At 36.8% G+C, this 22,506-nt stretch overlaps 1 protein-coding gene across 1 annotated transcript in view; it reads right to left on the reverse strand.

The window, feature by feature from the left end:
• The window catches only part of PROS1 (protein S), a 69,437-nt gene that overhangs the window by 42,729 nt on the left and 4,202 nt on the right, over window positions 1-22,506 (reverse strand). Inside the window, exons 2-3 of the mRNA XM_060640215.3 lie at window positions 4,140-4,297; window positions 1,389-1,413 (exon numbers count right to left, since the gene is read on the reverse strand). Of these exons, the coding sequence (XP_060496198.3) occupies window positions 1,389-1,413; window positions 4,140-4,297 (183 nt within the window). The remainder of the gene's footprint in view (window positions 1-1,388; window positions 1,414-4,139; window positions 4,298-22,506) is intronic.

A 22,506-nucleotide genomic window follows, 5' to 3' on the forward strand; every position in this document is an offset into this window, starting at 1 on the left:
GCTGCATAGTTATTAATGCGTATAAGATCACATTTCTACTATTCTTTCTCCAAGGAAGATTTTTCATTTCTGCAGTGCTTGAACCCTCAAATTGGCTTGGATTAGAGCTGGGTGGAAAGAGGTACAAATGGTGAATATTCTGAGCCTAAAGGAGGAGGGAGAGCATGCCTGTGTAGGTTGGACCTACAGAGAATTCCATCAGAAAAAGGGGATTTTTGCAGATTTGCAAATTATAGTCTACTTTTATTGTTTGGAAATATTGACAACTTTCCCAAGTAATATTAATATATCTCAACATTTGCTTAAAGCAAACTGGAGCCTTGTTATCTTTCATGTCTATTGAGTTGAAATCATCTAATCTATTTGGGTGTAGAAATACCACCTCCCTCCTTGAGAATCCAGAATGGTATCCAAAGGCAAAACATGGGTAGGGATACTTCAGGGAATGGTGAAATGATGTTTCAAAGAGAGATACTAGTAATGATTTCTATAACTATTTAAATTATGATGATTTCTGTCATAAGCTCTGGGGAATATAGAAATCTTTCCTTTCATTAAGAGATAATCTATAAGCTCCAGTTACAAAGTAAACAAGTCCTAGAGTATAATGTATAGGATGGTGACTACAGTTAATAATATTTGAAAGTTGCTAAGAAAGTGGATCTTAAAAGTTCTAATCACAAGAAAAAAAATTTACTATGTGTGGTGATGGATGTTAACTAGACTTACTGGGTAATCATTTTGCAATATATACATACACATATTAAATATTATGTTGTATACCTGAAACTAATCCAACATTATATGTATGTATGTTAATTATGTATCAATTTTAAAAAGATAATCCAGGGTGTCTGGGTGGCTCAGTTGGTGAAGCGCCAACTTTGGCTCAGGTCATGATCTTGCGGTTCGTGAGTTCAAGCCCCACGTTGGGCTCTGTGCTGACAGCTCGGAGCCTGGAGCTTGCTTCGGATTCTGTGTCTCCCTCTCTCTCTCCCCCTCCCCCTCACACTCTGTCTCTCTCTCTCTCAAAATAAATAAACATTAAATAAAAATTTTTAAAAGGTAATCCATGAAAATTCACATGCTTATAAAGAATGTCCTGATATATAAATATAATGTATCAACAGCTCATAGACCTTTATAAGAAAGATGTGAGAATGAAAAAGGCTAAAAGTCAAAATGCCACATGGTAATTAAAGAACCATTTCAAATTTTTCTACATGTCTTTAAATAAAAGGACAGCAAAACTGAATATAAAATGAGATATTACTCCCAAGGCAAATTAAATTATATTGGATGGAATATATGGATGGAAGATTGGACTTGATCAAATCGAACTTCCTTTCCATTTCTAAGATTATATGATTAAGATTCTTGGAACTTACCTAAGTATTTTGGATAAAAATAATCCTAGGAAGAAAGAAAAGAGAAAAATATATCTTAGCAAGCCTAAATTTCACTATACAGTTAAAACTCAATTTTATCATGTGTTTTGTATTAATGATGCAAATATATTACATATAAGTATCATTTCCATGTTACATTTTTGCTATAGTAAAATATAGCAAGAGTAGGTAACTAATAACATTAAGTCAATAAGATGCTTAGCTTAACTCAATATTGATCAATAAAATCATGTCACAAAAGCTTCTAATCTGAAAACAGGCTCTATTGAAGATGTTAAATATAACATATGCCCTCTATTTGTAACTCCTTTAATTTTTCCATAATGATCAGATACCCAGGTGACACATTTCATGTCATGCTGATGACACACACCAGATTTAATGCTGAATAACAGTGCCATAATTTGAAATTATTAAAGTGAACATTACCTTTTAGCATCTTCTGTACATGTAATCCCTTACTTACAAATTGGTTACGTACCAAAAGCTTGTCTGTAAATCGGTAATTTGGGCTAAGGAATGTACTTTACCAAATGGAGAAAAATGTTAAAAATGATTTCTGCAGGTAACATTTCTAGGCTGGTTCCCCAAAGCCATCTTAAGCCACAATATATCTAATATGTAACATTAGTAACACAAAAAACCAGTGCTTCAACAGAAAAACATACTCTAGTAAGGAACATACCTGGTCCAGTATAGAGTCAAAGTCTTCACTCTTGCCTCCTCTCACATATAAACCTACACAACACTTACCTACTAGTTTATAAGGATGGGATCTCCCACCAAGTGATTCCAACAGTGGTGTTTTCCTCTACAGAACAAAAGCCAAGAGGACAAGCAACGACGAATGGGTTCAAAGAGAGATGATGTGAGGGGAAAGGAAGGTATTAGTGGCAGTGAAGAGGTAAGCAATAGGGTGGATACTGGGAGTGCGGACTATTACAGCATGGACAGGGAGAGGCTGGGGTGGGATAGAAAATGAGAAGCAGTCACAAATGTTTTTTCCTTTCTCCCTTTTCTTCATTACTCTCTCTGTCATCTTTCGCTTTCATATATGAGGCCAATGTCAGAAAGTGGAGGAGAGGAAGCACATAAATGAGGTTCCCTTCTCCACTACTTTCCATCTTCTCCACTATGGTCTTCTACCTCACTCTCCATTTGCTATTCAGAGGCTAAGCTACCAGAACATATCTATGGTATTAGACATATGTACTCAAGTATTTATGGGCAATGTAATAATATGATATCTCAGGGATGCAGGCTTGCCTTAAGTAACCCAGCAAAACAAAACAAAAATTAGACTGGGTGGGGTAGAGAACAGGCAAAACAAGAATGGCTGATTGCTAATAATTGTTGGAAGTCTAGGGAGGTATGCTATATATACCACATATATGTGTGTGTGTGTATATATATATATATATATATATATAGTATAGTATATAGTATAGTATATAAATACATACTATGGTATTTAAATTTCTATAATAAACAATATAATATTTTACACCCCACACAACAAGAGTACTGGTCTGCTATATTGTGTGAAATAAAATTTTGTTGCCTTGTCAATTGCTTACCCACACAAAACAACAAAACTGAGAGAGAAACGTGTTGACTTAATCCTGAAGAATATTACAAACGATTCCTTGGATATCTTGGGGGAAAAAATGTCTTTGAACCTGTTAGAATATGTAGAGGTAAAAGGATTAAATAGGAACTGTGGAGAACACAAGCTGTTACTGTCTTGGACAAGTTCTCTAATATAGACAAATGTTCCTGTTCATCCTCTCTCATCTAGTGTCACGGTCCCAGAAGCCACTGCCAAGCTGAAGGAGGTACTTTGTATATGTCTTCTCCCTCATTTCATGTTGGTTACATAGTTCATCTCAGGAAAAGTATCTGAGGTAACCCTGAGAGGTATCCGATTTGAATTCTCACGGTCATCCTCATCCTAACTTTTAGAGGCACTGTTTATAATCCTGTTTTCCACAGGCATATTAGAAAACACCCTCCCCCAGGGAAACTGGGGGACTACAGATAAGGTCGAGGGCTCCATATTTCTGTATGATATTTAGTGGTCTTTATGATTAAATTCTTCTAGACTAACTTGGAAAAATGTAGACACTAAATATATATATTCTAACCCCAGGAATTACTAATCATATTAGGTGGGCTCAGGAAACATCCCAAGGATCTTTGTTAAAGATTCTACTCAGGGAATATAATACAGTCATGAATTCTTCGTTAAGTATTCACTGGGTACCAATTATGTACCAAACTCTGGATCAGAGGGCCTTGTTTTCTAAAGCCTGGTAAAAAATGCCAATGGAGAGATTTAATGAAGTATAGTGATAATGCAGTCACACACACACACACACACATACACACACCACACTTGAGACACCTTCTTCCCCATCTACCCAATACCACCAAATTCTGGTTGGGAGAAAGTATTTATAAACCATGAGGTCAAAACCATTGCTGACTCTGAAGTATAAGGAAATCATAATTTGGTCAGAGCACATGGCTATGGCAGCAGTGTCTCCCTAACAAAGCCCACTTTCCTTTGAAGGTACTCCCTACTGAAATGTTTCAGTGGTTACATGTGGAAGGCAATAGACACAATTAACTTTGTAAAGGAACACAAGGGAATGCGGATTCAAGCTGGAAATGTTCCGTCTTTCACTGTATGGCTAGTATGCTAACTTATTAGCTTTCATGAATTCTTACCGTTTCCGGGTTATTTTCAAAGATCTCCCTGGCTTCTTCCTTATTGCACAGTTCTTCAATGCATTCTCTTTCCAGATTACCCTTTTTGGTTTCTTCAAACATAGAATTTGCACGGCGTTTCCTAATCAGGACTTGTGAAGCATGCTGCTTTGACAAAACTGAAGGAAAAAACAAGTTGGGCGGGGGGGAGTAAGTCTTTCATTTCTCCACTTAAAATATTTTATTAAACAGTGAGAATTAAAATCATTGTCTGATTGTGAATTGCATAACATTTAAACTCAGTATAGGTGAACTGAGAAGAAAAAATGCAGGTACATAAGCACTTTGGTTAACAATTCAAAGAGCGGGTTTGGTGTGCAAACTATAGCACTTGTAGAATAATCCACACAAATCATTCAAGTTCACACACAAGGTCAAACATACCAGACAATATTTAATGTTCACTTTATTATGACCATACTGGAAAAAGCATCATGCTGAAATGTCTATATCAAAAGTTACAACCACACATCTTTAAAGCTGGAGTAACAAACCTTCTCAATTTTAATGGAAAACCACATGATCTCTGTAAAGATAGAGAAATGCAGGAGTACGGTCTAATCAGCTATTTGAAAGATACCTGATGGGCTAAAACATTTGATTTATTCATACAAAGGAAAATAGAAATCTTTGAAACAAGGAAGACCTTGTACCAAGCACAAAATACAGAAGGCAAAGAGAAAAAATTTGGTAATATCGACTACATAACAAATTTTAAACAACTGAAAAACAACAACAAAAGTAACAAAACAAAGTTCAACATCAAGCGACAGACTAGAGGAAAATATTTCATGATATAGAATGGAAAAAAATTACACATTATAGAATGTATAGACAACTTTTGCAAACTAAAACAATAACAACAGCATTAAGACAATGAATAATGAGAATGTGTGCTCATTCGGTGGCTCAGTCAGTTAAGTGTCCAACTTCGGCTCAGGTCATGAACTCACCATTTGTGAGTTTGAGCCCTGCACTGGGCTCTGTGCTGACAGCTCAAAGCCTGGAGCCTGCTTCGGATTCTGTGTCTCCCTCTCTCTCTGCCCCTCCCCTGCTCATTTTCTGACTCTCTCTCTCTCAAAAATAAATATTTTTTTAAACGTTTATTTATTTTTGAGACAGAGAGACACAGAGCATGAATGGGGGAGGGTCAGAGAGAGGGAGACACAGAATCCGAAACAGGCTCCAGGCTCTGAGCTGTCAGCACAGAGCCCGACGCAGGGCTCGAACTCACAGACGCGAGATCATGACCTGAGCCAAAGTCAGCCGCTTAACCAACTGAGCCACCCAGGTGCCCCTCAAAAACAAATATTAAAAAAAATTTTTTTAATGAAAATTGTCTGGGATGCCTAGGTGGCTCAGTTGGTTAAGTTCAGCTCAGGTCATGATCTCCCAGTTTGTGAGTTGAAGCCCCATGTCCTGCCTCAGATTCTGTGTCTCCCTCTCTCTGTTCCTCCCCAGCTTGCTCTCTCTCTCAAAAATAAACATTAAAAAAAATTAAAAATGAAAATTGTGGAATGCCACACCTATAGCATAACCTGATATATATATCAGCCATACTTGTAGATATGTAAGTATCACGTGGACAAATTCATAGAAAAGAGTTTGAGAAGACAAACTACTGATTGCAATTATATTTGAAAAAAAAAAAAAAGACAGTATGAAGCTTTGGTGTCATTGCTTTAGTATGTAAACAGAACATTGTTTTATAGTACAAATTTTTTAAACCAAAAATAAAATCTACAAATAATTTTTTAATCTTGATTTTAACCACAAATGGTTCTTTCATTAAGATAAGCAAGTAATATAAATAGATAAGTTTGTTTTTCTCTTATTTACCTTATTACCTGGTAAATAAGGCACACACAACAGATGACAATAGAAGGAAGAAAAAAAGCAAAAGAACTAATTAATCAAAAATCTTTCAAGAGGGAAGGAAGTAATGTTACTATTTCTCCTACTTGCCAAAACAGGTGTTTAAATGTGATGATTAAATAAATAAAGTGTCTGGGTTACATTTTTAGCTCTATGTTTTACCATTTTTATCAGTGTTCATTAAGATCAAGATTAAATCAAGGCTGTATGTGTCTAACAGATGGGTTTCTGTGAGCACATTACCTCCCAAGTGTGCTACTGACTGATAAATGGTAGTCCTATCCACAATGAAAGAGTCTGACATGGCCAATTATTTCATTTATTTGAAATAGTCTTAAGGATGCTACTTTATAATAAATATAGCAAAAACATGGCCCTTTTGAACTTCAAAGCAAATATGTAAGTTTTTCTGGGGAAAGCAAGAGCATCATTCTTTGAAAGATAAATACAGTGATTAAGTAACCAAAAAATCAAGGTCAAATGCACTTAGGAAACTAACCATAAACATCACTCTTTGGTATTTCTTCCTTATGGAATGTCAAGTTTTGGACTTTAGATCTTAATATTGGTATCTAAGAATATCTGGTCCCCTGCAAGGGACCCTGCTACAGGACACAGAACAGGTTTGATAACACAGACTATATTCACATTTGTGAAAGGGAAAGTTTTCAAGTGTCCAGAGAGAACTAAGGTAGACATTTAAAGGAATCCTTACATAAGTTTATAGAAGTAGAAGGAAACAAAAAAGCCTCCATTATTTCAGAGATGATGAAACTCACATAAAGAGCATGCAAGATAGTTACCCTAAGTTATAATAGCAAAATTAGGACTTAGATGCCAATGTCCAGACCTGTGACTATCCATTACCATTTGCTGCTTCTCAAAAAACAGACAGAGGGTTCGTTTTCTCCATTGATTAGAGGAATACTAAAAAGGAAAGTTATTAACACCTCCGTCCTAAAGGATAATGAAGCTAACAATAAAAAACTAATTTTGTCTAGATTTGGATGTTTATGTTTTATTTCATCTAGGTTCAAACCAATAATGCTTTAAATTGTCATGGTACTTAATAATTTTCAATGTGTATGTTATTTCATTTTGATCCTCACATAAATAATGAAATAAACTAGAGTGTAGAATTATCATCCCCACTTTCCTTGAGTTACTTAAACTTAAGCTGAGAGAGGCTTCATGATTTAGCCCAAGGTCATAGAGCTAGGATGTGGTCTCATGGGACAGGGATTCAAATATACCCATCCTTCTAATAAAGTGCTCTTTCCTCTGTATATTCTGCCACTAAATGACCACAATGTACTTGATTTAAAAAAAAAAAAAGAAATTATGTGACTGTGGCATGGACAAGTTTGATATCTTCAATAAGACATTTACTGTCCTTTAGAAAATAAACCCATCCATTTAACAAGTGTGCTTTCAAAGAAGTCTACTATTCTTTCTCAAAAAAATATAAGCATGACATTACAGATCTGAATTAAAAACTACAGAACTGTAGGATGAGAAAAATATGTGCGTTAGAAGTGCTTTAACCAGATGCCTCCGTCTATCCACCTAAAAGCATCCACCCTGCTGGACTGCTCCATTATTAAAAAGTTCCATTATTTATCCGAATAGTCATGGTATATAAGCATATGTATGCTGTTTTTAAATGATCTCCTTCAATACTAATCACAACTGTTCTAAGTAGAGAGTAATTGTCCCATTTTATACATGAACAAACTACAACTCAGGGAAGCTGAGTTCATCTCACCAAGTTCACACAGCTGATCACAGAGCCAAGCCTGCCTCCAAAACATGTTCTCCTTTTGCATTACTACACTATGGCTAGTCATTTGTTTCACTTCTTTGGGTCAAGAAGTATTTCAAGTAAGCCTTTGTTTAAAACCCAACTTTGCTGCTTGAAATGTGTTACATTCAGATTCAAAATTTCAGGTTATTAGGTTCAGTTAAGAGTCTTTCAAGTTAGAAGAATGATGGAACTATTCACATTTTTAACTTATCTGAGTCCTCCCTTCTTCAAACAGTGTCTATAGCAGGTTCAACAACTACGTCAATAACATAACCATTGTTCAAACATTAACTGGAATTCTTTCTTGACATTGCTTAACAGCCTTCAAATGTTCCTCTTTCTGTGGGGGCAAATCTTTGTTTTTTGAGCACAAAATTTGATTGTCTTATCTCCAAAAAAGTAATTTATTGTTATTGGTACTTCATCAAAGCACCTGTAATAAGGATAAGCGTTATCCTTATTAATAATTAAGCATTATTAATAATAAGTATTAGCATTGCCTCTGCTCACAAGAGAATTTCCCAGTGTTCAATTCAGTTCCACCACGGTCACAGGGCGGTACTTTCCTCAGGCCCTTTTCCCACTTAAGTTTTCAAACTTGCTACCATCTGTTTGGGGGTGAGGACCACAGATCTGCAATTTGCCCAAAACTGATCAGTCAGATGTGAGTGAGGTTTCAGACAAAGGAGATGAAAAAGGTTCATGCTTTAGGAAAGTCCATCCTCTGAATCTTCTCCATTCTGTTCTCTTGTCCTTCGCAAAGCTGGTTCTCACATCCCTCCTTCCAAAAGCTCATCTCTTTTTTAGTTCTGCTTTCTGTCTCTCTTTTCCCCAGGATCTACTTATCTGGCATCCCAAGAATGAAAAACTACCCTAGAAAATGTGTCTGAGAATCTCTGGTAGAATTTGGGTTGGCAGAGTGTTTGAATCCTTGTTTCTGCTTCAGTCTGGGATGAAGCAGGGGAAAATTGCTTTCAATGTACAAATAGAACAACCAGACAATACTCTGAGATATAACTGTGCCTCATGTGTGTCAACTGTTGAAATGGCATGTTTTCATTAGTCAAAGCCTGAGAAACATAGAACTGCATGTAATATAGAAAAACTGTTAGTTAATAATGATGGGAAAACATATGCCCAGATATTACCAATTGTATTTAAAATAATCTCATGATAATCAAATGTAAAATGTTTCATTTTTTTCCATAAAGATTTCTCCCACAGAATATTTCTAATTGAGGAAGGATTTTAAAATATGAAGGTTGCAGGGACTATGAAAAACCAAAGATAGATTTTTTTTTTAAGGCAGGCTTCAAACCTAGCACAAAGCCCAACGTAAGGCTCAAACTCATGACCATGAAATCACGACCTGAGCTGAGATCAAGAGTCGGACGCTCAACTGACTGAGCCACCCAGGCACCCCCACAAAGATAGATTTTTAATTAGGCATTTGTCAGCCTGTATAATTATTACCAATTTTCAGAGAAGCTTGGGTAGCTTTCAGGAAGATATGCTATGTCTGTATGCATGGTACACTTCAATCTTTTTTTAAGTCAATTTTTTGAAGACAGCTATTACACTTACTTTTCTCTAAAGTTCTTACTTTTGTTTACAATGAGGACTATGCCGCTGAGCAACTGATTCTTCTCATATTTTTATGTTAAAGGTTAGAAACGTGTTAGAAAAAAGTATTCTCTAAAGGTGAATTATCCATTCTTCAAGATGACTAAGCAATAAATAGGCTAGTAAGAAATACTTTAAAAGAGTATAAGGAATAGATCTGGATAAGAATTTAAATCTGGGAAACAAAAAGAGGAAATAATCTGTGAGTTACCTGTTGTACATATAAAGCTGAGTCCTGGAAACATCTGGATTAGAAGAGATGAAGGTCGGCTTTCATTTAGAAGTTGAAAAGCCATTGATGGCATTAAAAAAAAATGCGATCATCGACCCCCATTCTGGATGAGGAGGGAAACAATGCCTGAACTGTTTAGCCACAACTGGAGTGACATGGACCTTTCCTTACTCCAGGATTTAATTATGACTTTAATTTACAGTCCCTATTCTAGGGGGGGTGGGGGTGGGGGAGAACAAATCAAACACTCTGCTATTGTTTACCCAAGGTTAAAACCTTTGATTGTAGCCATAGACAGAGAAAGTGGTACATTTCAGTTATTCCTTCCAAAACAACAAATACTTCTACCCAAAAGACAGCTTATTACCCAGAAAACAAAACAGAACAAACACTACGTTAATCATTTCTTTCATTTGACTTGTTTGCTCTTGGTGAGTGATAAATTACGGTACTTCATTTGAAGGGACTCAGAGTTCAGATTTTGGCAAGGTGTGGAGAAGAATTTTCTATAGTCCTCTCTTTTCTTCTCTCGACTACCACACTGCAGGCTATAGTTCCTGAGGCTACAGCAGGAGGCCTCTTTTATGACGTGCACAAGATATTTCACGCAGTCAGCTCTCCTTGTCTTTTTTATCTCCTACACACTAGGACACCAAAACACCATCTGATTTTGACGTCATGTACCAAGAGGTTACAGCCCAGGAAAAGTTGTGTTTTTGTTCTATTTGACCTATTTGTTAGGATAGCATCAATTAATATTATTAGTTCACTGGCCTGTGTCTGTGTTTATGTTTGGAAAAGCAACAGGCAAACTGTTCCTGGACGTTTTTAAAGGCAACAATGAAAGAGTTGGCCTAATTCTGCACTATCCTACTTCCTGCAATATCTCCCAGATATGAAACAAGACTTAGAAAGACTCTAGATGCTTCTCCTTTGACTCCTAGGATATATTTTTCTTTAAGTGCTGATGTGAAAATGAGATTATTTGGAATATTGCTATAGTATTGAATAAATGCTTAGAATTCAATTTTCACATTTTTGCTAGCCCCTTGTTGACTTTCTAAAACGCTATAAGATACAGTCTAAATAACAATGGAATAACATAATTTCTTTTAAAAAAGGGAGAAAGCGATTGGGATAAGGAGTGGGAACAAGAAGGATAGTAAAACAAGTAATAAGGAAAGGTACACTTACCATACAGAAACTCAGGCTCACTTAAAAAAGTTAGCCACAAAATTAAAAAAAAAACTACCTCTCTCATTCCATAATAACAAAAATAATAAATTAAGCAATTGTGTTCCACTTGACAAGGCATTATGGACTGAATGTTTGGTATTATGGTCTGAATGTTTATGTCCACCTCCCATCCCCTACGCCCTGAATTCATATGTTCAAGTAGAAATCCCCAGTGCAGCTGTATTTGGAAAAGGGGCCTCTAAGGAAATAATTAAGGTTAAATGAGGTCATGAGGGTGGGGCCCTAATACCATACGATTAGTGTCCTTATAAGAGGAAACATTAGCAAGCTTGCACACACACCCCCGGCCCCCCACCCCTTCTCTCTCCTTGCAAGCATATGGGCCCTGAGGAAAGGCCATGTGAGAACACAGTGAGAAAACAAGGTCTGCAAGCCAGGAAGAGAGTCCTCACTAGAAACTAAAGTGGCCAAAACTTTCACCTTGGATTTTCCAGCCTCCAGAACTGTGAGAAAATATTTTCTCTTGTTTAAACCATGTAGTCTATGATATTTTTGTCAGAGTGGTCCAAGCAGACTAATATATAAGGCAAGAAGGTTGGTGACTATTTCTAGATGCTCTTTAAAGACATAGAAAGTGGTGTTTATGGTTAGTGATGTTAAAGAGCATTTGTCTGTTCTCTATCCAAGACAGCATTAAAATGACTGCAGGATATTTTAAAAAGGAAAAAACAACAACAGTTGAGACAATGGGAAGGGTCTTTGGCAGATAAGAACTTTAACAAATTGTCCAGAAGCTGGAAAGCTGAGGAAAACCTGTTAATAAATAAGGGAGAGGAAGCCTTGACCCAAAATACACCCATAGAGATATAACAGAAGTAAGAATGCTCTTGCCTTTGGGAAATAAAAGCTCAGAAAGACTGTAATACAGCATTTAGTGGGAGAGTGGGAGAAAGGCAACTAGAAGCAGAAGATTAATTTGAAAGTCCAGCAATGACACAGCACTGGTTTCCCAGTACATCACAAAATACATGAAGCAGTACACTTAGAGTAGGCTCAATAAACATTAATTGTATAAATGAATCATGTAATGAGTGTATGTAGAGCTACCTGCTAACTCTCCCTTTAAAAAAAAGAAAGAAAGAAAGAAAAAGACCAGCAGGAAGCCACACAACGGAGTCACCTAAAGCCTACCCAGTACTGTTGCTTAAATATGAAGAGACAACCAAGAATCCTCAGAAATATGGAGGAAAAAAATTAACAGCTACCAATAGCATGAAAAAGAAAACCAATATGAGAAAAAACAGGTAATTCAGAGAAGAGAACTTTAAAAAAACTTTTTTAAAGTCTAATGAATATCATCATAGTGACTTAAGAAGATAATGAATCCATAAAAGGATGAAAGTAAAATCAAAGAAAAAAATACTTCAAGAAATTTACAATATGATTGCCAGTATAGAAGGTTTGAAAGAAAAAGTTAAAGAAATCTCCTGGAATATAGAGCGAAATTTTAAAGATATACAAACATGAGAGTCAAAGTCATGAAGGATCAATTCCGGAAGAATTCTAGAAAGAAAACAGAGGCTACGGAGAGAGGAAATTATCATGTAAGTACAGGCAGAAAAATTTTTGGAGCTGATGAGAAATACTAATGTTCATATAAAGATGGTATTAAAGACACAAAAGATAACTTAAAAATGTATACTAAATATCCTAAAATAAATTGAGAGGATCTGGCATCCATAAAACAAAAGTAGGCTGCTATGAAAAGGGAGGAGAGAATTAAAATACGATTTTGAAATAAAAAAGTTAATGGATAAACTGAAAAACAGAAATGGACTACTTTTCTCTCCCACCCCAAGAAAGTCACCCCCATTTATATCCCTATTGCACTGACAAAAATTTAAAAAGAAGTTCATGTCTAATGTTGGTAAAGATGAGAGGAATTAGGGACTCTTAAAATCTACTTTTAAAACCAAATTTCCAGGGAGAAATCTAACAATATATACCCAAAGCCTTTAGACATTCAGCTAACCATTCTATTTCTAGGAAATTAATCTGAGGAAATGAATATGGACAAATGTAAAGAAACACTTATGAATATGTTCATCACAGTATTATTGATACAAGCAAAACACTGGAAATAATGTAAATCTCCAAAGATACATTTTTGGTTAAATATATTATGATGAACATATATGAAAGAAAATTATAAATCTACTTTAAAGTGTGACAGAATTTATGGATATGAAAGCCATCATATCTTAATTTTATTTTTTTAATTAATTTTTTAAAATTTACATCCAAGTTAGTTAGCATATAGTATAATAATGGTTTCAGGAATAGAATTTAGTGATTCATCACTTATACATAACACCCAGTGCTCATCTAACAAGTGTCCTCCTTAATGCCCTTTGCCCATTTAGCCCATCACCCTACCCCAAATCCCTCCAGCAACCCTCAGTTTGCTCTCTGTATTTAAGAGTCTCTTATGGTTGGTCCCCCTCCCTGTTTTTATATTATTTTTGATTCCCTTCCCTTATGTTCATCTGTTTTGTATCTTAAAGTCCTCATATGAGTGAAGTCATATGATACCTGTCTTTCTCTGACTAATTTTGTTTAGCATAATACACACTAGTTCCATCCACATTGCTGCAAATGAGAAAATTTCATTCTTTTTGATCACCAAGTAATATTCCATTGAATATATATACCACATCTTCTTTATCCATTCATCAGTCGATGGACATTTGGGCTCTTTCCATAGTTTGGCTATTGTCGATAGTGCTGCTATAAATATTGGGGTGCATATGCCCTTTCAAAACAGCATACCTATATCCTTTGGATAAATATCTAGTAGTACAATTTCTGGGTCATAGGGTATTTCTATTTTTTAATTTTTTGAAGAACCTCGATACTGTTTTTCAGAATGGTTGCACCAGTTTGCATTCCCGCCAGCAGTGCAAAAGGTGCAAATACTCGCCAGCATCTCTTGTTGCCTGGGTTGTTCATTTTAGCCATTCTGACAGGTGTGAGGTCGTATCTCATTGTGGTTTTGATTTGTATTTCATTGATGATGAGTGATGTTGAGCATCTCTTCACGTGTCTGTTGGCCATCTGGATGTTTTCTTTGGAGAAGTATCTATTTATGTTTTTTGCCCATTTCTTCAATGGATTATTTGTTTTTTGGGTGTTGAGTTTGATAAGTTCTTTATAGATTTTGGATACTAACCCTTTATCTGATATGTCATTTGCAAATATCTTCTCCTATTCCATCGGTTGCCTCTTAGTTTTGCTCATTGTTTCCTTCATTGTGCAGAAGCTTTGCATCTTGAAGAGATCCCAATAGTTCATTTTTGCTTTTGTTTCCCTTGCCTCCGGAGAAATGTCAAGAAGTTGCTGTGGCCCAGGTCAAAGAGGTTTTTGCCTATTTTCTCCTCTAGGATTTTGATGACTTCCTGTCTTATGTTTAGGTCTTTCATCCATTTTGAGTTTATTTTTGTGTATGGTAGGAAAGTGATCCAGTTTCACTTTTTGAATGTCGCTGTCCAGTTTTCCCAACACCATATGCTGAAGAGACTTTTTTCCATTGGATATTCTTTCCTTCTTTGTCAAGGATTAGTTGGCCGTATGTTTGTGGGTCCATTTCTGGGTTCTCTATTCCATTCCATTGATCTATGGGTCTGTTTTTGTGCCAGTACTATACCATCTTGATGATTACAGCTTTGTAATACAGCTTGAAGTCCAGAATTGTGACGCGTCCAGCTTTGGTTTTCTTTTTCAGGATTGCTTTGGCTATTCAGGGTCTTTCCTGGTTCCATATAAATTTAAGGATTGTTTGTTCTAGCTCTGTGAAGAATGCTGGTGTTATTTTTATAGGGATTGGATTGAATGTGTAGATTGCTTTGGGTAGTATTGACATTGTAACAATATTTGTTCTTTCAATCCATGGGAATGGAATGTTTTTCCACTTTTTTGTGTCTTCTTCAATTTCATTCATAAGCTTTCTACAGTTTTCAGTATATAGATTTCTCACCTCTTTGGTTAGGTTTATTCCTAGATATTTTATGGGTTTTGGTGCATCATATATTTAGGTGAGACATCAAGTTCAAAATAATATTAGAAAAAAATAAAATAAAATACAAAATAAATTTGAAAAGGGGCACCTGGGTAGCACAGTCAGTTAAGTGTCTGACTTAGGCTCAGGTCACAATCTCATGGTTCGTGGGTTCTAGCCCTGCGTTGGGCTCTGTGCTGACAGCTGAGAGCCTGGAGCTGGCTTCGGATTCTGTGTCTCCCTCTCTCTCTGCCCCTACCCAGCCCCTCCCAAAAATAAACATTAAAAAAATAATAATAATAAAAGAAAAAAAATAGTATTAGAGCACAATTCCATTCTTGTATTTATGTATTTTAATTTCTAAGAATGTGTATATGCAGACAAGGTTGCTTAGAAGAATATAAAGCAAAACAATACTTTGGTCTCTGGCTATTGAACTACAGATGGATTTTATTTTTTTGTTTAGTGCAATATTACAGTGAATATCTGTATTCCCAAATTAGATTATATTAATCATGGATTACTTGAATGGTTTAAAAATGTTAGGGAGTTGGTAGAATACAGCTGGTAGTTTAAGCTGGAAAAAGATGTTCAATGAGGCTAGAAGGTCAAGTGGAAGCCAAGGCAACTTTAATATTTAAGGAAAAACAGAGATCAACAAAACAACAGAAGTAGAATTAGTAACACACATATATAGAGAAAGAAAGGATAAATTTTTTTTAAGCAGGCTTCACACCCTGCACGGATCCCAAAGCAGGGCTTGAACTCATGACCCTGAGATCAAGACCTGAGCTGAGATCAAGAGCAGATGCTCAACCGACTGATCTACCCAAGTGTCCCAGGAGAGAAAGAAAAGTTGAAGATAATGTTTATAGACATAAAAGGAGGTCAATTTCAAAAAGATAATTTCAATAGTGTCAAATGTTGCAAGGAACTTATTAATAATAATTACCATGATTTGCGATGAGAGGTGAAATGTAGTTGGTTTAACAATAGGATCACCATTAAAATTCCCCATCACCAATACCAGCGGGAGGTATACCAGAAGGAAGAAAGGAAATAGAAACTGCTAGAATAAACTACTTCCTCAAGAAGTTCAAATGAGAGCAGGAAAAGAAAGAGGGGGTAATAACTTTCTGTAGAGGGGGAGTAAAGGTAGCATTTTCCTAAAGATGGGAAGGTGAATCACAGAACAGCTGTAAAACTCAATGAGAAGATGCCAAAGACACCATTTTGAAATATGGAAACTATCACACAAACACATGAAGTTATAATTTCACCATTTTTATGAAGATTTAAAAGCCATTTTTCTTGAATGTGTCTTTTCAAAGTCCATTCCAAAAAAAATGAACAAGGGGACTAAGAAGAATTCTACTAATGGCCTAGAACCAGTTTATATTACTTTACTTACTGTAGAAACACTCAGAATCTATTTAGATAAATATCCTTACTTCACTTCCCCTCAAGCCTGGAGGATTCAATTTCTATAGTTAGAACAATATAATATAAACAAAACTCTTATATGAGGTTGTTTCCTATACTAGAGTAATAACACAATTTATTATAGTTATTAAAAACAAAAAGGTATGGAAACCAATTTGACAATAAATTTCATATATTTAAAAAAAAAAAAAAAGGTTAAAAAACTTAAATTAGATTGACCCAGGGAAAAAAAAATAAAATAAATAAAATAAAAACAAAAAGGTAAACAAGGAATAAAAAGCATCATAACTCCCACTGAGTATTGTATGTAAATGATGAATCACTGAATTCTGCTCCTGGAACCAATGTTGCACTGTATGTTAACTACCTAGAATTTAAATAAAAATTTGAAAAGAAAAAAAAAAGCATCATGCCTCTACTCTCTAAAGACACTCACTATTAAAATGTTATCCATTTTCTTCCAATATTCTGTGTGCACAGTATTTTCTTGTCTAAAATTAATGAATTATTAATATTGTTAATTAATAAATATTATTATAATTATTTACTTATGTATTTCCCAAATATATGTACAATAAAATAGGAATATTTAGGTAAAAAGGATTTGCTTCACTTAATAGAAAAAAGAGTCAAGACTACTATCTGTTTTTGCATCACCAAGGTGAGTTTTTTCTTTTAGTGTTAACAAAACATTTACCCCCAATCAAAGCTTAACAATTTAAAAATAGCTTGAGTTTTGCTAATGTCACATACCAACTTGACCTTTTTTTTTAAGTCTATTTATCTGTTTTGAGAGAGAGAGAGAGAGAGCAAGAACAAGCGGGGGAAGGCCAGAGAAAAAGAGGGAGAGAGGGAGAATCGCAAGCAGGCTCCCCACTCACAGAGCAGAGCCTGATGCAGGGCTTGAACTCACCAACTACGAGCTCATGACCTGAGCTGAAACCAAGGGTTGGATGCTTAACCAACTGAGCCACCCAGGTGCCTCCATCTTGCGCTATTTGATTCACTGACTGGTGACCAAAACCCCAATCACTTACCTGATAAAACGTCTCTTAAGACTTCTGCATTCTTTTGTAGCTGAGGTTCTCATGAGTCACTACTCACTCAGTGTGTTAGCTTTCAGTAAACTGTTCAACTCCGTTGCATCTTATGGAACTCTTCTCTTGGTTCTTAACCAACTTAAATGTGGAAATAACCTCTTCTGAAGAAACACTGGGGGTAGGTGGCAGGGGGAAGGTACGAAGGGCTATGGTTTACATTAAAGCAATTTTTGCAATTTAAAGTTGAGTCTCAAAAAAAAAAAAAAAAAAAAGCCAGTTCCTAAAGGTCCTCTGTCCATCTCACATCTAATAATTTCTTCCTGGAGACCTTTTCACAAGCTGCATTCTCTTGCCTTGTGCTCGCTTCTTTTCTCCCTTCTCTGACATCCTCTCCCCTTCTGTATTCCTGGTTGCCTCCTACTGCTATCCCCTACTGCCACCCCTGTAAATTTCTGCTCACTTCTTATGCAAAACCATTGATCACTCTTTTCTGCTATCTCCTTATAGACCAAACATGATTCAAATTTTAAACGTGCATAGGCGTTACCTGGAATCTTCTTAAAATGCATATTCTGAATTGGTAGGTCTGGGGTGGGGCCAGAGAGGCTTCATTTCTAATAAGCTCACAGGTAATGCTCCCACTACTGGTTCATGAACTATTCTAGAACAGCAAAGCTATAGATCATGTGTTCAGGACTTCACTTTCTAAACCTAAAGCTACTTTTCAATCTAAAATAGTAACAGTTCTCACAAGAAATAATTTCAGTATCACCTATTACCCTATTTTTTTTCACCTTGCTACATTAACCACCAACTCACTGTCATCATAGTATGTCCCCAGCTTAGGTCTGTTGGGCACAGTTAATTATGCCCTCCCTATTTAACAAGTAGTTATTACAACCTCACACTTTGTAAGTATATTACCAAAGGTAAAATAAGCAGTAAGTATTTGTGTTTCTCTTAGAGGAAGAAATAGTAATCTTAACCTTAGAGGAAAGAATTTGTAACAGAAACAATGCTGACCAAATATTCCATGTGCTTCCTTGGGTTGGAACTAACAGAACTATAAGCAGAAGTGAGTTTTGTCACTTCAGCACACAAGTCCACCTCCTACACTGCTCTCCCTTCTCCTTCCTCTCATTGGAGAGATCAGTGCACTTGGCAGAGGACGCTTCAAATGAGATCTCAGCCCTGGTGGACCCCTTGATTTTAGCTTTATGAGACCCTGAGCAGGTCCCTGGACTTGAGCCTGGACTACAAGATAATAAATTGTGCTGTCTCAAGATGCCACGTTTGTGGTAATTTGTTATACAACAATAGAAAACCAATACAAAAGGCATGTGTAATTTTCCATCAGGCTGAATGTGTTAATATTGCCGATTCCATCCCATGTGCTAGCTAGGGCCACCAGTTTCAGTTCTAACAGTGGCTTGGTTGGCTAATGCCATCCTAGACAAAACCTCGGCACACCCTGAAATGACTGAAAATCCAGACGTTCCTTGGCATAGTATTAAAGCAAGAATTCACAAAGGCTAGGAGACAGACATTCTGGCTTGAATCTGTCACATTGTTCCTACCTATTCACTTCCTCACTCACCCATCCCACCTCCCAGTATGAAATAAAAGAAGGCATTTTCAAGATTATCACAGAAATAATTATTAAGGAACCCACTGGGCCTTCTAAAAGGGATTTTACTGGCTGTTCTCCCTGGATCAGAAATGCTGGTAGGAGAGGTTGCAATAGAAATGGGCTCCCAGATCTCAGGTGGAATGGGAAGAACCTGGGGGGTGGGTGGCTGAGCTTAGGTGGCAGCCCATATTCACATGAATCAAAGTCAAGGTGTTGTACTGATTGAATGTTGGAGAAAGAATTAACAGGTGAAGATCCTCCTCGAATGAGATGGGAAGACAACCCACAAAGTTCTTCACTGGGTTTTTTTTATCCAAAAACTCGGTGGGTTAGCAAACAGAGGCTGTACTTCAGTCACAATACAAAGAAATCGCCACGTCTCCTGAATCACCAATCTTGAGTCAGTTGATGGATCCAGAACCTCTCGAATGGAGGAGAGGAGAGATGCCCTTGAAGAACCCTCCTGTATACTGTGAACTTTTCTCCTTGTTCTCTCCAAAGCAAGTTAACTTTATTGGGTAACTGCACTAAGGGAAAAGATCCCAAAAACCTTTAGTGATTATTAGATATTGGCCTTTAGGGAAGCAAAGCATCTAAAATCTAAGGTTTCTCATTAGAACTGAAGCTTACGGGGGTCAGTTGATTATGGGAATTGTGTACTAAAACTACCTAAAACTACCTATTGTGTCCAATAAAACTCAAACTCCAAACTGATCCATTCCCCTGAGAGCACTGAACTATTTTCAGCAACAGTTTGGTCATGCTAGAATATTACTGCCCAAAGTGAGAGACAACCTTTTATAAACCTAGGTGTCCAACACTAAGGTGGAAGAATACATATTTGTGGACCCCTCATTTTTGAGGCATATTCCATTTTTAGGTGTTTCTATTCTGATCTGTTTACCCTATGAATCCAAAAGGTGCCAGATGTAGATGGGAACCAGAATAAGAAAATGCTCTCTACGTATTTCAAAGTTCAATTCAAGCAGTCTGTCAGTCAGACTAGCCAGTGACCCATCAGACCCAATTGTGTCAAATTGTCCATAGGATGGCAGGGTACTTTGGTCCTATACCGGGTACCATAGCAAGTCCCAAAAGAAGAATTTCCGTAGAGGTCCTTCCGATTAGAGAGCAAGTCACATTTCTTTCTGCAAGTAACTAGTCTACCCTTGACAAACTGTTCCTGGCATCCTTTTGGACCTCAGTGAAATCTGCAAATCTGACCACAGGATACCTGGTGACCATGTGATTTAAATAGCTCATCATGAACTGGCTGCTACCTTTTCCGTCTAGCCAGAAATTTAGTTATGACGGCAGTTCAACTGTGACATGTTCAAATGGTATAAACAAGATGGAACTAAAGGCAAAACTATGTGGCCTGAGCAGGTTGCTCACTTTTCTAACTTGAAGAAGTCCTCCTGTAAGCTCCCTTTACAGCCTTAGGAGGGAAAGCCCATGACCAACCTACTGAAGATGCAAATCAACCCACGGAAGATGAAATCTCTAGTTTACAGATACTTCTTTGTAATGTACCAATATGAGCAAGAGGTAGATCTGCTATGAAGATACAGCTTGCAATGAACAAATAAACAAACTACAGCCTCCCTGCGGCTGAAATAGAATCCTGAGGAGAAATAGAATTTCTGGAGAAACAAAAACCTCACAATGGGCAGACATATAAGCAGTATTTCTCATTGTCCACTTTGCTTGGAATGAGATCAGGATCTATTCTGCTTCCTAAATGGTTGTAAATGGTCTGCTTAGTTGTTCAGAGACCTAAAAAGAGCTAGATATCAGGTCTAGCTAGAGACAAGGAAGTTTGGAAAGAATTGCCCAGAGCTGAGAATATTTCTTTTCCAGTTGAATACTCACAACATAGCACCACACCAGAGAAGTTCTTAATAATAAGAGGGGATAGAATGATCCACTTAAGGATTGTCAGTTGTGTTCCTTTCCAAGGCAATCTAGTACAAGGGTCACAAACTCAGAAATCTACAAGTTTTAGATAGATACCATAAATAAGAGAAGAGAATTTAATGAGAGATGACAGGGGATGCTTAGAATTGTGGTTAACTGGATAGAGTATATTCTATCTCAAGAAGGCAGCTTTGAATGTGTGTCCAGTATGACCAGATCTTCCTTTATTTGCTTTCCTTTTTTTTCTTTTTAATTTTTTTTTTAATGTTTATTTTTGACAGAGAAAGACAGAGCACAAGCAGGGGAGGGGCAAAGAGAGAGGGAGACACAGAATCTGAAGCAGGCTCCAGACCCTGAGCTGTCAGCACAGAGGGGGATGTGGGTCTTGAACCCATGAACCACAGTATCATAACCTGAACCACCCAGGTGGCTGCTCCCCCTTTAGTTGTTTTTCAAGAGAAGTCATAACACAAACTTTTTAGATGAAATTTCCTGATCTTTAAAATGCCACGAAGGCCAAATATACAAGTCCGTGGGTACCTTTGGTGCTAAGGCTATCTCGGGTTATCACTTGCTGTGTCACTGGGTCTACTGTTGTTCGATACACATACCAGGTGGCAAGGATGGAGACTACGTATTGACTCAACTATACAGATTTTTCCTCCCTCAGATCTACTAGGCTCTTACTACTAAAAGACACCACATTTGCCGGCAAAATTACCATTCCTTCTGCTGTTAGAGATTAGACGCATTGCAAAATCCAATCAGATACCTGGTGAATGGTTGATTAATTAGGGCTCTTTTATCATGCAGGAGCAGCACACTGTTCCCAGACACAGAGATATTTATTCTGTATTTAGATTTAGTTTTTCTTTCGGTATCACTGTTGTTAGGCTTACTTAATGCTTTATGCTAACCACACAACTTTACCTCTAATGAAAGAATTAACTCCACGGTTAAGGAAATACATCAATAGGATGTTGATTATGGTGTTCATGGGTCCTACTGTGTACCCTAATACCTGAAAGGAGCTAGCCTTATAGCATGATGGACTGACCAATTATTGAAGGTTCTGTTACTGCCTTTTCAGACACAACACTATCTTCCAAAATGTGGTTAAAAGATGTGGTATGTTTTGGGGGCCCCTCGCTGGCTCAGTCGGTAGAGTCAGCGACTCTTGATCTTGGGGCTGTGAGTTTGAGACCCACATTGGGCATAGAGCTTACTTAAAAAAATGTGGTACATGTTTTGTACTAGACATCATAAATTTAGTGCTTTTTCCCCCTAAAGCTAAAATGCACAGGTCAGGAATAAAGGTAGAAAGGGAAGAAGTAGTTGTCATGATATGATGCTTACTGACTGTCATGGATTGAAAGGTGCCCCCTATAAAGATGGTAATGACCTAATCCCCCACTACTTACAAATATGACCTTATTTGGAAAAAGCAGTTTTGCAGATGATCAAGTTAAGACAAGGTCATAAGAGTCAACTCTAATCCAATATGATTGATGTC

Source organism: Panthera onca, chromosome C2, assembly GCF_046562875.1.
Source record: "Panthera onca isolate mPanOnc1 chromosome C2, mPanOnc1 haplotype 2, whole genome shotgun sequence".
Lineage (NCBI taxonomy): Eukaryota > Metazoa > Chordata > Mammalia > Carnivora > Felidae > Panthera > Panthera onca.